Source organism: Gigantopelta aegis, chromosome 15 (genome assembly GCF_016097555.1).
Source record: "Gigantopelta aegis isolate Gae_Host chromosome 15, Gae_host_genome, whole genome shotgun sequence".
Classification (NCBI taxonomy): Eukaryota; Metazoa; Mollusca; class Gastropoda; order Neomphalida; family Peltospiridae; genus Gigantopelta; species Gigantopelta aegis.
This window is the reverse complement of record NC_054713.1, coordinates 36,841,540-36,859,044: the sequence shown is the minus strand read 5'-3', so window position 1 is coordinate 36,859,044 and position 17,505 is coordinate 36,841,540. Positions and strand designations below refer to the sequence as shown.

Genomic DNA, 17,505 nt, shown 5'->3' with positions numbered 1-17,505 from the left:
ATGAGTGCATGCCATTAGTGTTTAAATTTCCAGTGAGATCGGTCTTGTGAAGATTTTTAGATTTGTCTAAACAGAATGGGGAATGACAGAAGGTAGGAAGGAAGGAAGGAAGGACATGTTTTATTTAACGACACACTCAACACGTTTTATTTACTGTTATATGGCGCCAGACATTTGGTTAAGGACCACACAGATATTGAAGGAGGAAACCCGCTGTCGCCACTTCATGGGCTACTCTTTTCTATTAGTAGCGAGGAATCTTTTACATGCAACATCCCACAGACAGGATAGCACATACCACGTCCTTTGATATACCAGTCGTGGTGCACTGGCTGGAACAAGAAATAGCCCAATGGGCCCACCGACGGGGATCGATCCCAGACCGTGGCTGTTTCAGGGGTGGTATCAGGGGTGGTTCCCGTGTCTATAATCAGACTCTCTGTTGTCTCTTCTGGCGTGGCTAGGGGTGGGGCTGGGGTGCTGCCCCCTTTCCTAGGTCCCCACCCTCCACGATATCTGAAAACCTGGCCTGTCTGCTAGGGCAGTCCCACTGTTGGTGCCTGACTTGCCACAACCAAAGCACAACTCCGGTTGGTTTCGGTAGCGAACCGTGAACCACTGGTGGGTTTTAGTTTCAAATCTCCCTGGTATGTCGCGTGTTAAGTCAATTTTCAAAGTTCTCTCACCAGTTTTGAGCACTATTCACTACTATTGTCCCGTAACGTTGTTGGATAGCATCAACTAACACGTTGGGAACCGTGAGAGGCAATCCTCTCACCCTCACCCACGAACCCCCGGGGAAGCGTGGCGCTATCTGGCAGGACCATATAACCGTAAATACAATGTGTTGAGTGCGTCGTTAAATAAAACATTTCCAATGAGGCAAAAGTAGGGCAATTTTATGGTCTGCTTGTGAATTACCATTTTTTTTTACTATTTTGATTTTAACGAATGCTGTGGGCGCGTCAAACAAATTTTTGACTCAACATTTATTCCTATTCTTTCTTTGGAAGTCATACAATAAAAAATACCTTATTTAACACATTCTTCTGTCATATTTGCTAATTAGCCAAGATGAAACGGTTGTGAAGTTTTTAATTTGACTAAGTATACAATAATACAACATCCATTTGCGTCTTATAAATAACATAACAAAATATTGGGTTTTGGCATTTCAAAGTGATACCTGATACTATCCAAGCAGTATCACCGACTGTGTTTTCCTCTGATAAAATGGGTAAAAGAATTATTTTTGGAAATACTTTTCATACAACAGACGGTTGTTTAGATCTCAGTGTGTGAGTTCCAAACCCGAGGCGGACGAGAAAGAAAGGTGGAATTGCGTTACAGAATAACAAGGACATAACGACATATCAATGGACGATTGTTCGTCCTTAGGCGTGATACTGTTCGTTTTAGACTAAAAAGTGGGTCAGTTAGAGTTCAAATATCGGAAATATATTATATATTTTAAAACAAAAGTTTAATGACCCCAGTTAAACAAATATGATAGTGTTATGGTTGTGGCCCTGATATTACTACCTTACAGTCGTGTTAAAGGTTTAAACAGTGTACGTATGTTACTGATGTGGATAAATATAGTATAATACAACTGTAATAATGTTACAGTTGAAGTTTGTTTGTTTTGTTTAACGACACCACTAGAGCACATTGGTTTATGAATCATCGGCTATTGGATGTTCAACATTTGATAATTCTGACAAGTAGTCATCAGAGGAAACCCGCTACATTTTTCCTAATGCAGCAAATATATTTTATATGCACTTTCCCAAAGACAGAATAGCACATACCACACCGTTTGACCAGCTGTGGTACACTGGTTAGAACGAGAAAAACCTAATCAGTTGAATGGATCCATCGAGATGCTTCGATTCTGCGACGCAAGCACCTCAAGCGAGCACTCAACCGACTGAGCTAAACCCGCCCCTAATGATTATGTTATAGATTGAAAGGTATCAAAAGCCGTGGTATGTACTACCCTGTCTGTGGGATGGATACATATAGAATAATATAACGGTATTATTAATGAACAAGCATATATGAAAAATAAAGTTTTGCGATATATTGTTTTGTTTGATTTAAACAATATTAATATTTACGATGGGGATTGACCAACAGGCGATACCTATATTAAGGTATCTCTCTCTATATTATGCCCAAGGTATGATCTGATTGATACAGCCCCCCCCCCCCCCACACACACACACACACACACAAACACCATCCCAACACAACCAAAAAAAAACAAATAAAAAGAAAACGAGAGAGAGAACAACAGAAAAAACCCCACAAAAACAAAACAAAAAAACAAACGTCTTTTATACAGTTCCTTTATTGGCAAAAATAACTGTAAGTAAATTTTCTTTTTCTGTCTTTTGTTTTGTTTCAGGTGTAATAATATTTGGCTCCGACCAAGAAGTAGGGCAATTAATGAAGGCCGTGAACAGACAGGGGGAGACAGGGACGTTCGCCTGGATCGGCAGCGACGGGTGGGGTGGCAGGGGCCTCGCCTTCAGGGGGATGGAGCAAGAGGTGAGTGGACGTATCCAAATCCCATATTTGTCCTAGACAGAGTCTATAAGACATATTTGAAACGTAATCAGTTCTAGTGTTCTATTTAGTTTTATAAAAATGTCCTTTTTGTCTTCGTGGAGAAGGTCCTAATTGCATTCAAAGTTTTATGGTAGATATTTGAATCCTATATCTGCTAAATGCGATGCATCACTGACCAACATTATGCTACTGCATGTTTTTGAACATTTAATTTTTTCATTGTTTTAGATGAAAAAACTAAAGTTTGTTTTGTTTAACGACAACATTAGAGCACATTGATTTATTAAAAAAATTGTAATTTTGACATAGTCAACGAGAGGAAACCTGCAACATTTTTCCATTAGTAGCAAGGGATCTTTTAAATTCACCATCCCACAGACAGGATAACACATACCACGGCCTTGCACTGGCTGAAACGAGAAATAACCCAATGGGCCTACCGATGGGCTACGTCCCGCCCTTGTTTTAGATGACGTGAGAGACTCGACATCTGTACTCGTGAATGACAATATAATTAAAATTAGCTCCACTATTACATGTGGATCTAACAGCAGCCCGTTGGAGCTCATGTCCAGTTGACCTTTCGAAAAGAATTCGAAAAGAATTTGAAAACATTCGGCATTATGCTGAGGGTATACGAAATGATTCGGGTGAATTACGAAGTATGCCGGAAACTAATTGCAATATAACATTTTATATAAAATTCGTTTCAAGACGAAAAAAAACCGTGATGGTATAGCCATAAAATCTGTTTATACTAGTATACAATCCAGAGTTTATTACTGCACTTTTCACCCTGTTTTTTCAATGTTGAAATAGACCAACAAGTTCGCCTATTGCATAAATAGTCTCGCCCGATATTTTTAGAATTTGTATGCTCCCGAATAACGCTATAAAAGGCGAAGTGTAATTGATCGATATTAAAATTATTTATACATGAAATGACATCTGGACATGAGAGTCCCCGCAATGCTGTTAGATCTACTGGTAAACTCAGTAGAGCTAATTTTAATCAGATTGCGTGAATGACGAATCGAAATTACCAAACGACTGACATCTAATTATAACCGACGATGAATAATTAATCAATGTGCTCTAGCGATGCGTTAAACAAAATAAACTTTAACTGTATCTTTTATCTTTCTCCAACTGTAGGTGGAGGGCGCTGTGACGGTTCAACCACTGGCCAACGAGGTTCAGGGTTTCAAGGAATACTTCCTAAACCTGAGACCGTCTACGAACATCAGGAACCCGTGGTTCATAGAGTACTGGGAGGAGCTGTTTAGCTGCAAGTACCCGGGCAGCCCCTGGACGCCGTACAACGAGAATTACGACCGCACGTGTAGCGGGGACGAGACGGTAACGGAGGACAACTTTGAGCTGGAGGGACAGCTGCAGTTCGTTAGCGACGCGGTCCTGGCGTACGCACACGCGTTCAAGGTAAATGTTAGGGACCGGGTTTAAGGCGGTGACACACGATACGAGTTTTTGGAACGATACCCCCCCCCCCCCCCCCCCCCCCTCATTAGTATTATAAGGTCTATTATGCACTTTGACATAGACAAAGCAGCACGCATTACTTCCTTTGATATAACAGTCATGATATAAGGGGCTGTGGAGGGGGGGGGGGGGGGGGGGGTCCGCCGAGAAGATTCGATCACGCAACTCAAGCACCTCAGGCAAATGATCTACAGACTATGCCACACGATACGAGTGCCTCGTACGAGAGAATAGTCGATTGCACAGCAACCGATGAAATACAACCGTGTCCGGTGTATCGGCGCGTCCGATGATTCGGCGCACTTGGTATTTTGCTCAAGTATGCTTAGGAAGTTGTCATATTGTCGGTGTTTTTAACGAATTAAAGTTCAATTCCATTTTCAATGTTTAATCAAGTATCAACATATTTATTGTTACGGGTATAATTAATGGGGTTTTTTTTAGAATTATCAATAATAATATATAATTTCTAAATAAATAATTCACCTGCTTTCCTGTATATAAACGCAAAGTAGGTCAGCCTTATTGATATTAAGAATATTAAAACCAGTCTAAAAGCACTTTTCCCGCATTTTTAAAATTATAGTAATTATTTGTTTCGGTTATTTTTATTTAAACTGAAAAGGAAAACACAGACAAATGCAAACAAAACAAAAGGTTTTTACACCTTAACTGACAGTCATTCCAGTTCACAACTGTCACATTGTTACCAAAAAAATAAAATAAAAGCGAAATAAGATCCACGGTGTGTGTACAATCTACCCGAGAAGAAATTCCATGTAGGCATCTTAGCCATGCATGACAATGAACATGTATGCATCTGCAGTACTGTGCCACTCAAGAAAACGATTCCAAAACTGATCATGAGATGGGTCATGTGTGATCGTTCATTTTCATAGTAATATTTTTTAACAAGATAAAACAAAAAAAGTACTAAAATAATCGTGGTACAATAGTGTAGCGTGTATGGGCTACTAAGTGAGGTCATGGCCGGTTTATAAATAGCAGGGTCACCCATCCATATCAAGTGCGCCGAATCACCGGACATGCATTTTAAAATGTTTATTTACTACAGACATAAAATAATTTGTAGTGTATCTCAGATTATGCACTGCTTCATTGGTTAGAGACACATTTTATTAAGTATTTCACAGTGTTCACATAGAAAATGGTCTTTGAACGCTAGAACGCTTGACTACAGCCCTCGAGTTATAGGATCGAATCTCCTAGACGGACCCATTTGTTTCCTCCACCCACCCCAACCACCCCCGTCCCAGCCAGTTATATAACGACTGTTATATCCAAAAATGCTCTAAATACTCTAGTGTACATATCACTATGATCGATCAGTACAAATAGTGGTTGCACGATGAGTCATATGAATAAAGTTAAAGTTTGTTTTGTATAACGACACCACTACAGCTCATTGATTGATTAATTAATCATCGGCTGTTGGGTGTCAAACATTTGGCAATTTTGACATATAGTCTTAGAGAGGAAATCCGCTACATTTGTTTCATCAGTACCAAAACCGTTTTAAAAGTTTGTTTTGTTTAACGACACCACTAGAGCACATTGATTGATTTATTAATCATCGGCTATTGGATGCCAAATATTTGATCATTTTGACGTATAGACTTAGAGAGGAAATCATCTAAATTTTTTGTTTCATTACTAGCAAAGCATCTTTTATATGCGTTATCCCACAGACAGGATAGCACATACCACGGAACGCGCATCAGGCGAACGCCTGATCACTGGACTACGTCCCGCCCCTCGTATGAATATAACTAGCACTGGTTTCGATTTCTGCGAGCATGTAGCAGGCACATTATCAAAAAAAAAAATTGTTCGATTGCAAATTCTCGAAAATATTTACTTGCTTTTTTACTTCTTTTTTCTTTCTTTCTTTTTTCTTTTTTTCATTAATGCATTGACATTTTCGACTTTTCGTTCAATCGTTTTAAACGTAGAGTTTTTTAACCTCATGTAAACATCGGCTTACGTCCGATTATCATGGCAAAGTAATCTTTGTACTGCCTCAGCGGATCTCAAGCGTTCAAGAGGTTTGGGGTTGTGGGTTTTTTTTTGTTTTTTAGAATCTATTTCACATCCTCAGAAATCCTTGACATTAGCAGTACATCAGTACTAACCGGCCTCGGTGGCGTCGTGGTTAGGCCATCGGTCTACAGGCTGGTAGGTACTGGGTTCGGATCCCAGTCGAGGCATGGGATTTTTAATCCAGATACCGACTACAAACCCTGAGTGAGTGCTCCGTAAGGCTCAGTGGGTAGGTGTAATCCACTTGCACCGACCAGTGATCCATAACTGGTTCAACAAAGGCCATGGTTTGTGCTATCCTGCCTGTGGGAAGCGCAAATAAAATATCCCTTGCTGCCTGTCTTAAAATAGTAGCCTATGTGGCGACAGCGGGTTTCCTCTAAAAAAAACAGTATCAGAATGACTATATGTTTGACGTCCAATAGCCGATGATAAGATAAAAAATAGTGTCAGAATGACCATATGTTTGACGTCCAATAGCCGATGATAAGATAAAAAACAGTGTCAGAATGACCATATGTTTGACGTCCAATAGCCGATGATAAGATAAAAGACAGTGTCAGAATGACTATATGTTTGACGTCCAATAGCCGATGATAAGATAAAAAATCAATGTGCTCTAGTTTACTTTACTTCAGTACTATATTAAAAAGATAGCTTCTCTGCGTTCAGAGACAGCGATCACCACTAACATTCGCGAAATATTTGATTCGATTTTTGCATCGGAATTATATTAAAAGATGGCTTCTCTGCGTTTAGAGACAGCGATCACCGCTAACGTTCGCGAACTATTTCATTTGACTTGTGCATCAGCACTATATTTAAAAGATAGCTGACCTGCGTTCGGAGACAGCGATCACCGCTAACGTCCGCTAAATATTTGACTGCTTCCCGATGTGGTAATTCGGTTTAGCGCGTTGAGCACAAATCAGTATAGCAAAATATTTTCTTCATGGTCTAGCTGAACGCAGCCTTGTGGTGTCCTCTAGCCGTATTCTACCCCCACCCCCACCCCACCCCACCCCACCCCCCGCCCCCTACCGGTGGCTTTTTTTTTCAATATGCCTCCGGACCCCCCTAAGCAACACAGGCTCTTCGCGTCCTCGTGTGAGGCACTTGGTGCCTCACCATAAGCCTGGCTACGCGCCTGTGTTTATATTACATGTATATGTAGCTCGTCCTAAACACGTGGAAATTAAATGGGGAGCGGTAGCCTTACTCTGTCTTTCCCACAAAACTATAACCATCATGGAGATAGACAGCCGCCATTAGCCGAGGCCGTATACACGGCGGCCGTGTATATGGCCACTTTTGTGTTAAGTAACAAAGATTGCGGCTTCCATTACTGTTATATTGATGGAATTCATCTTTGTAGAGGGCGAGACGTAGCCCAGTGATAAAGCGTTCGCTTGATGCGCGGTCGGTCTAGGATCGATCCCCGTCGGTGGACCCATTGGGCTATTTATCGTTCCAGCCAGTGCTCCACAACTGGTGTAACAAAGGCCGTGGTATATACTATCCTGTCTGTGGGATGGTGCATATAAAAGATCCCTTGCTGCTAATCGAAAAGAGTAGCTCATGAAGTGGCGACAGCGGGTTTCCTCTCTCATTGTCTGTGTGGTCCTTCACCATATGTCTGACGCCATATAACCGTACATAAAATGTGTTGAGTGCGTCGTTAAATAAACCATTTCCTTCTTTCTTCATCTTTGTACGCAATATTTAGCACGATGTGTGTATGATAATCGACTAGACATGAGCGCAAAAAGGTAAGCACAAGGCAGGCGGTTGGCAGTACAAATCAAAAGAGAAGAATCGGTCAGAACGATGGACAACTGTTAAAACGGTCATGTGTATTGCATTACTGAAGTGAGAGAATATAAATAGAGTGCGCTTTGTGTTACAAATTGTCAATTTTGCAAATTTCCGACAACCAAAGGTATCGTTAAGTACAGTTGTTCTGTTTAAAGACACGTCTAGAACACAAATGATTAATTAAGTTTCACATATTGTCAATTTTGTCTCATAGTCTGATAACCTGGAGTTCAATGATAACAAAAAACTTTCTTTTTCACTACTACAATTGATATAAGAAGGAAATCGGCACCTTATCCGAAACACAGTCAGCCGGTTTTGGATAGGGATGTCGGTATTTTCTTGTCACTAACATACACGTTTAATGTTTTTGAATAAACTTTAAGAAAAAGTATTAAACTAAATGTCTGTGGCGTTAGGTTTCAGAAAATGTGTGTAATTTTAGAACAGTACTAGGCGACCGTGAGACTGTCGAGAATTGACAATTTCTTACGTCGTGTGCTCTACAGCCGTATTCTCAGATAAACAGGATACTACTTGGGGACAGTCGAACTAACTTTCCGAGTACAGGAAATATTAAGAAAAACAATCAAAGCTTTTGCGATGGTAAATAAACAGAGAAAATGAACCAAATCCGAGAAATCTTTGTAACAAAGCCATCAAACAACTCGTTTCAATGTAATGGCGTCGCTGATTAATTTACGGTGTTAAGCGTATCTGTTGCCTGTACAATTTGATCCTATAACTGAATATCGAGCACGCGCGATCTAACACAGAAATGTTAAACTAATATTTGCATTGTCCCCCGGTTACCCAGTGATGTATCCGTTCCATTTGTTACTTAAACCAGAGTAATTAGTTTATAATCCGTTTCACTTGTTTTCTTTTTCTCTGCCGACGGCCAGTCTATCACTTATTTTATAATATAGGTCAGGCGGTGCGCCATAAAGGTCACCCACAACGTGCGAATCTCACAGTACACTTAGTTATTCGGCAGTCACTATATAATTATATTGGCAAGATAAATTTTTATATTTTCGGTCACTGACCAAATTATATATATTGACAAGATATATTGCTAGATTTTCATTCACTGACCAAATTATACATATTGACAAGATATATTGCTAGATTTACGGTCACTGACCAAATTATATATATATACATGTATAGGCAAGATAAACTTCTATATTTCCTATCACTGACCAAATTATATATATTTGCAAGATAAACTTCTATATTTTCGGTCACTGACCAAATTATATATACATATTGACAAGATATATTGCTAGATTTTCGTGCACTGACCAAATTATACATATTGACAAGATATATTGCTAGATTTTCGTGCACGGACCAAATTATACATATTGACAAGATATATTGCTAGATTTGCGGTCACAGACCAAATTATATATATATACATGTATAGGCAAGATAAACTTCTATATTTCCAATCACTGACCAAATTATATATATTTGCAAGATAAACTTCTATATTTTCGGTCACTGACCAAATTATATATATTTGCAAGATAAATTTCTGTATTTTCGGTCACTGACCAAATTATATATATTGACAAGATAAATTTCTATATTTTCGGTCACTGACCAAATTATATATATTGACAAGATAAATTGCTAGATTTTCGATCACTGACCAAATTATACATATTGACAAGATATATTGCTAGATTTGCGGTCACTGACCAAATTATATATATATATATATATATATATATATATATATATATATATACATGTATAGGCAAGATAAACTTCTATATTTCCTATCACTGACCAAATTATATATATTTGCAAGATAAACTTCTATATTTTCGGTCACTGACCAAATTATATATATTGACAAGATATATTGCTAGATTTTCATTCACTGACCAAATTATACATATTGACAAGATATATTGCTAGATTTACGGTCACTGACCAAATTATATATATATACATGTATAGGCAAGATAAACTTCTATATTTCCTATCACTGACCAAATTATATATATTTGCAAGATAAACTTCTATATTTTCGGTCACTGACCAAATTATACATATTGACAAGATATATTGCTAGATTTTCGTGCACTGACCAAATTATACATATTGACAAGATATATTGCTAGATTTTCGTGCACGGACCAAATTATACATATTGACAAGATATATTGCTAGATTTGCGGTCACAGACCAAATTATATATATATACATGTATAGGCAAGATAAACTTCTATATTTCCAATCACTGACCAAATTATATATATTTGCAAGATAAACTTCTATATTTTCGGTCACTGACCAAATTATATATATTTGCAAGATAAATTTCTGTATTTTCGGTCACTGACCAAATTATATATATTGACAAGATAAATTTCTATATTTTCGGTCACTGACCAAATTATATATATTGACAAGATAAATTGCTAGATTTTCGATCACTGACCAAATTATACATATTGACAAGATATATTGCTAGATTTGCGGTCACTGACCAAATTATATATATATATATATATATATATATATATATATATATATATATACATGTATAGGCAAGATAAACTTCTATATTTCCTATCACTGACCAAATTATATATATTTGCAAGATAAACTTCTATATTTTCGGTCACTGACCAAATTATATATATTGACAAGATAAATTTCTATATTTTCGGTCACTGACCAATTTATATATATATATATATATATATATATAGGCAAGATAAACTTCTATATTTCCTATCACTGACCAAATTATATATATTTGCAAGATAAACTTTTATAATTTCGGTCACTGACCAAATTATATATATATATTGGCAAGTTAAAGTTCTATATTTTCCGCAACTGACCAAAAATATAGCGTGTAGAGACGGAACTATTTGCACTCTACTTATGATCGCAAAGGAATGTTGACCTGTGACTCTACAGTATAAACAATCGATATGATATTAAAATATAGAAATAATAAATAACTTTAATAACAAATTTTGTTATATTTTTTTAAACAAAGAAATTGTTGTTATTTTGTTTTGGTGTATAGATAACAAGGCATGAATACGAGTAAACATGTTATTCTGGAAAATAGTAAAGTTGTTTAATAAAAAGGGATAATTTCATTTGTTTTTCATATTACGTAGATAAAGTTTCTTAAAGTTTGTTTTGTTTAACGACACCATAAGAGCACATTGATTTATGAATCATTGGCTATTCGATGTCAAACATTTGACAGTTTTTTTTACATATAGTCTTATAAAGAAAACCCGCTAAAAAAAAAATCATTAGTAGCAAGGGATCTTTTATATGCACCATGCCACAGACTGGGTAGCACACACCACGGCCTTTGATATACCGGTCGTGGTGCACTGGATGGAACGAGTGTTATGTAGAATGCAAGATACATAAAATAACTGGTTACTGTATTAAGATAACGGAGAGGGGGCGTTAGTAAGATAGCTTGTTGTTTATGCAATTAAATATTTTTTTCAATAAAGAAAATATCGGCTTTTTTTTCCGGCTCAGGTTAAATGACATTCGCCATTCTAACATTCTGGCAGTGACGTCACAGATCCGATGCAGACGTCTGCGTCAGTGTTCATATTATTTAAAATAAAAAACAAAAAACAAAACAATTCCCCCCCCCCCCCAAAAAAAAAAAACGAACACAAAATAAGCAAAAAACAATCAAACAAATTTTTTTGTGTCCATCTTTATCTTCATGGGTGGTGTGGGGGGGGGGGGGGTTGGGTGGGGGATGGGGTTCTCCAACGGAAGTTAGGGGTAGGGCGCTAGGGCGTAGGCGGTTTCAGCCGTAGGGCTGGTAACACCAATGTTCCCCATACGATGGATACCCCTCCATATCCCAACCACTAATTAAACTCCTGGGACAATGGCCCAAGCTTTCCTACCAATCCACTCTTCCTCGCAAGGGCTTAAATAAATTTAAAATTAATATTATTTTTAATGTTTTAATTTAGAATGCCCGTTCATAAATTGCGACCAAACTGTTAATAAATTTATTTTATTTTATTATTTTGGAAATGCGCTTCAAAATTAATTAAAATCCCAATTTATTATTTAGGCCGTAATATTCAAAATTGACCCGGAAATAATTTCTGTCCCGAGTCAAGCCCCTGGCTATCCAGAGACAGAACCTGGGACGGACATGCTCTAAACTTTCGTGGTATATGAGCATGATAAAATTATCCGCTCCGCTTCATCTTTATCAGTCTGCGTCGGTCGCCTACCTCCTACCGATGTTTGTGGAAACTAGTTTTTAAGAGTATTAGAATAAAATTAATTAATAAATAAAATATATACATAGACTACTTTAGACTGTCATACCAGCCTCTGATAATTGAACAATCGCTCAAACCATTTATTGGGATAACCCATTTCGTTTTTACATGACCCATCTTGACCGTGTAAATGAAGGAAGGAAATGTTTTATTTAACGACGCACTCAACACATTTTATTTACGGTTATATGGCGTCGGACATATGGTTAAGAACCACACAGATATTGAGAGAGGATACCCGCTGTCGCCACTTCATAGTCTACTCTTTTCGATTAGCAGCAAGGGATATTTTATATGCACCATCACACAGACAGGATCGTACACACCACGGCATTCATCACACCAGTTGTGGAGCACTGGCTGAAACGAGAAATAGCCCAATGGGCCCACCGACGGGAATCGATCCTAGATCGATCGCGCATCAGGCGACCATGTAAATGATGTTCTAAATATAATATTTACGCGAACGAAAAATGGTTTAAGCAAAACCTGACTTGCGAGATCGTTGCGCGAATGAAATTATTGTTCTTGCAATTTTCAAAAACTCAAAAGTGCAGCTTTAAAGGGACATTCCTGAGTTTGCTGCATTGTAAGATGTTTCCTACTAATAAAATAGTTCTACGATTAAACTTACACATTAAATATATTTTCGTGTTCAGAATATCAGTGTCTGTATATTCAAAGTGTTTCTGGTCGTCTTAATATTTGTAAGAAGCCCAAACTGGATTTTGTCTTCAAAAAATATTTTAGGAAATAAAATGAAATTTAACCTAGTACAAATATTAGAACGATCAGAAACACGTTCAATATGCAGCCACTAATATTTTATGCAGAAAAATATATTTGATATGTAATTACAGTCGTTAAAAAGTCTATGTTAGTCGATAACATCTTAAACAGTGCAGCAAACTCAGGAATGTCCCTTTAATTCGAATTGCTGAACAGAAAATCAAGTGCGCCGATCGAATTTAATGTAAAATAATTTCAGTCAGAAATTGTTAGTAAATGAAAGTAACAAGAAAGAACAACAAAAAAACCCTAAAACATTTGTAATATAGTCGGAAATTGTTATTTGATGAAAGTAAAAAACACACCAAATTAATAAAATAAATACCTTAGTAATATAGTCAGAAATTGTTATTACATGAAAGTAAAAAGAACAAAAAGAATACATGCACGTCAATTGTGGCGTTTCAGACGATATTTGACTCTTAAAGTGGTGAACATTAAAATCCTCAATAATTGATTCTTCTCGGGTTAACCTGGAGGCCACTTCTGGTGCGAAGGGTTTTAATAAGTGGGTTCTGTAGCTAAATTGATCGACACATGCTGGCCATCGCGAAACAAATTGACTTTCTTTAAATTGTAAGGGTTGACACGCCCGTTATTTAAATCTGACTCCCCACTGTTGGTACAACGTATATACCAGTGGCGGTTCTACAAAATCCATTTAGGGGGTCCCCAGTGACATGACGTGGAATGCCAAGGGAACTTTGGGGGAGTTTTGGAGGGGGGTCGTAAAAAAAATTAAAATTAATATATAATAAAATTATAACTATCGCAAAATTTAGGGGATACCGGGCCCCTGCCCCAACTCCCTAGATCCGCCTCCGCCTCTGTATACTGATGTAAATAAATAAGGTTCACACCAACATTGAACGAAAAAAGTAACTGCAACCAAAACCATCATCCGTAGTGTCAGGAAGTTGACTGTGTTACTGACATTCAGTCACACATTACTGACATTCAGTCTCATATTACTGACATTCAATCTCACATTACTGACATTCAATCTCATATTACTGGCATTCAATCTCACATTACTGACATTCAATCTCACATTACTGACATTCAAACAATCTCATATTACTGACATTCAAACAATCTCATATTACTGACATTCAATCTCATATTACTGACATTCAAACAATCTCATATTACTGACATTCAAACAATCTCATATTACTGACATTCAGTCTCACGTTACTGACATTCAGTCACACATTACTGACATTCAGTCTCACATTGCTGACATTCAATCTCACATTACTGACATTCAATCTCACATTACTGACATTCAGTCTCACATTGCTGACATTCAGTCTCACATTGCTGACATTCAGTCTCACATTGCTGACATTCAGTCACACATTGCTGACATTCAGTCTCACATTGCTGACATTCAGTCTCACATTGCTGACATTCAGTCACACATTACTCACATTCAATCACACATTACTCACATTCAATCTCACATTACTGACATTCAATCTCACATTACTGACATTCAGTCACACATTACTGACATTCAGTCTCACATTGCTGACATTCAGTCTCACATTACTGACATTCAATCTTTCATTGCTGACATTCAGTCCCACATTACTGACATTCATTCTGACATTGCTGGCATTCAGTCCCACATTACTGACATTCAGTCCCACATTACTGACATTCGGTCTCATATTACAGACATTCGGTCTCATATTACAGACATTCAATCTCACATTGCTGGCATTCAGTCTCACATTACGAACATTCAATATCAAATTGCTGACATTCAGTCTCACATTACTAACATTCAGTCACACATTACTGACATTCAGTCTCACATTACTGACATTCAGTCTCACATTACTCACATTCAGTCACACATTACTGACATTCAGTCACATATTACTGACATTCAGTCTCACATTACTGACATTCAGTCTCACAATGCATTTTTTGTACTTTATACTATACGGGGGCGTGACGTCGTCCAGTGGCAAAGCGTTCCCTTTTTGCGCGGTCGGTTTGGGATCGATCCCCGTCGGTAGGCCCATTGGGTTATTTCTCGTTCCATCCAGTGCACCACAACTGGTATATTAAAGGCTGTGGCATGTGTTATCCTGTCTTTGAGATGGTGCATATAAAAGTTCTCCTGCTACTAATTATAATGGAAAAATGTAGCGGGTTTCCTCCCTAAGACGATAGGTCAAACTTACAAAATGTTTGACATCCAATAGCCGATGATTAGTAAATCAGTGTGCTCTAGTGGTGTCGTTAAACAAAACAAACTTTTTATAAATACTATACAAACATTGCAACACTAACAGTGACTGAAAATTGGTTTATATTAAATGCTATGTGTACCCTTATTTCTTTCTCTAAGTATATTTTTCTTAAAAATCACGAGGCTTGATATTTGCATGAAAGCAAGTGATGATATCATTGAAAGCGAACACACGAATTTATTAAAATGGTGGTTGTGCTTGCATGTTGCTTTTGCAAACGATGTTTCTAAAGAAAAAATTGCTTTGAGCAGGGGGGGGGGGGGGGGGGGGCGGTGTCCAACGACTGGTATATCAAAGATCGTGGTAAGTTCATTCTTGTTGAGTTAAAGGGACAGATCCTTGTTTTTAAACACTAAGGCATATTTTTCACCTAGACCCTAGTTTCAACCCGTACAAATGGACACTAAGTTTGGTTAATTTACAAACAGAGTGAAACAAGAGTCTGTGACGTTGAAATACCTTACAAATAGACTAAAATGCGACTCCATAACCGTTACTTCTCAGAAGTACGTGCGTTTTAAAAAATATGATAAACGCATTTTTGTGGTATTAGAAACACCAGGATGACCAGAAACACTTCGGTTGTACGAAAATGGATAATCTAAACAATAAAATGTAAGTAATGTTTGATTTCAGTGATCATAAACGGCTCTAATAGTGAAAAACATGCCTTAGTGTTTAAAAACTAGGGACTGTCCCTTTAACTGTACATGTATAATAAACGATATAGCCTTTGTGGCCAAAAAAAAAAAGAAAAAAGAAAAAAAAAGAGGGTTTCTTCTCAATTTTAGGCCATGCGTCGAAATAATCATCGATTAGACGTAGATTTTCTTTTTACAAAACAAAAAGAAAAAACAAACAAACAAAACAAAACAATTAATGAAAAAACAATTAATAATAAAAAGAATGAAAACAAAAGAAAAACAAAAGAAAGAAAGAAAATGGAAAGAAAACAAAAATGCCTAGGTTTCATTAAAGGGACATTCCCTAGTTTGCTGCAATCTTTAAGATGTTATTGACTAACAGAGACTTTTTAACGATTGTGATTACATGTACATATCAAATATATTTTTCTGCATAAAATATTAGTGACTGTATATTAAACGTGTTTCTGATCGGTCTAATATTTGTACTAGGTTAAATTTCATTTTATTTCCTAAAAAAGATTTTGTTCATACGTACGAAAATATTTGAAGACAAAATCCAGTTTGGGCTTCTTAAAAATATTAAGACGACTAGAAACACATTGAATATACAGACACTGATATTTTAAACAAGAAAATATATTTAATGTGTAAGTTTAATCGTAGAAATATTTTATTAGTCGGAAACATCTCACAATGCAGCAAACTCGGAAATATTCCTTTAATTAGATAAACATTTCATGTATGGTCGGTGGTGGGGTGGTAGGGTGGTGGGGGAGACTGCAACTTTAGTCCCGTCCTCGATCTTGTTCTTACAACTGATTACACTCTTTCTTTCTTGCTTAATTTCCTCCACTACACTTGCGAACATCTCTTTCTGTTTTGCTTAATTTCCTCCGCGATCCAGAGAGAGAGGAGAAAAAAACTTTACTCCTGGTAACCTTGTTAGAAGGGTTTCTTTCTGCTCATGTAGTTGTGACAGTCAATTTTAAATTACTTTTTTTTTTTCTTCTCTCGCTATCTAAAAACCGCACTTCGAGTTCTTTATATTAAACGATCAATCTATATCGTGTTGCCAGAAGTGGATAGCGGATTTTTTTTTTTTTTTTTTTTTTTTTTTTTAATGCTCTGAGGTGACGGCATTGGTGTAAAGTGCGGATCTGGAGTCAGGCGTCAAACTTGAATTTGCATGAGCGGCTTCGGTTGGGAAGGGGGTGTACGCCCTCATCGCTCAACTGGGTTGTTGTTTTTTTTTGTTTTTTTTGAAAACGTAATTTTTACTAATACTCAAGAAAGGAGTGGAATATTTGTTTAACAACACCGTAGCACATTTTAAACAACTGCTGTTTTGGTGTCTTCCATATAGTTATTTCGAGACTTGGCCGAAAGAGATAAAGAGAAGAAACTCGCTGTCGCGAACACCATAGCAGAGTTACTAATTAAATAACTAACTACTTATCTGAAAAGGCTGATGCAAATGTATCTACATTTTTTTTAGGGGAAAAAAAAGCTGAAAAAAGTAATTTTGAAATGAAAAAAAAC

At 37.1% G+C, this 17,505-nt stretch overlaps 1 protein-coding gene across 1 annotated transcript in view; it reads left to right on the top strand.

Annotated features, from left to right (window-relative positions):
• The window catches only part of LOC121389802 (metabotropic glutamate receptor 2-like), a 162,845-nt gene that overhangs the window by 128,222 nt on the left and 17,118 nt on the right, over positions 1–17,505 (top strand). The window contains exons 5-6 of the mRNA XM_041521452.1: positions 2,411–2,553; positions 3,730–4,014. Coding sequence (XP_041377386.1) covers positions 2,411–2,553; positions 3,730–4,014 — 428 coding nt within the window. The remainder of the gene's footprint in view (positions 1–2,410; positions 2,554–3,729; positions 4,015–17,505) is intronic.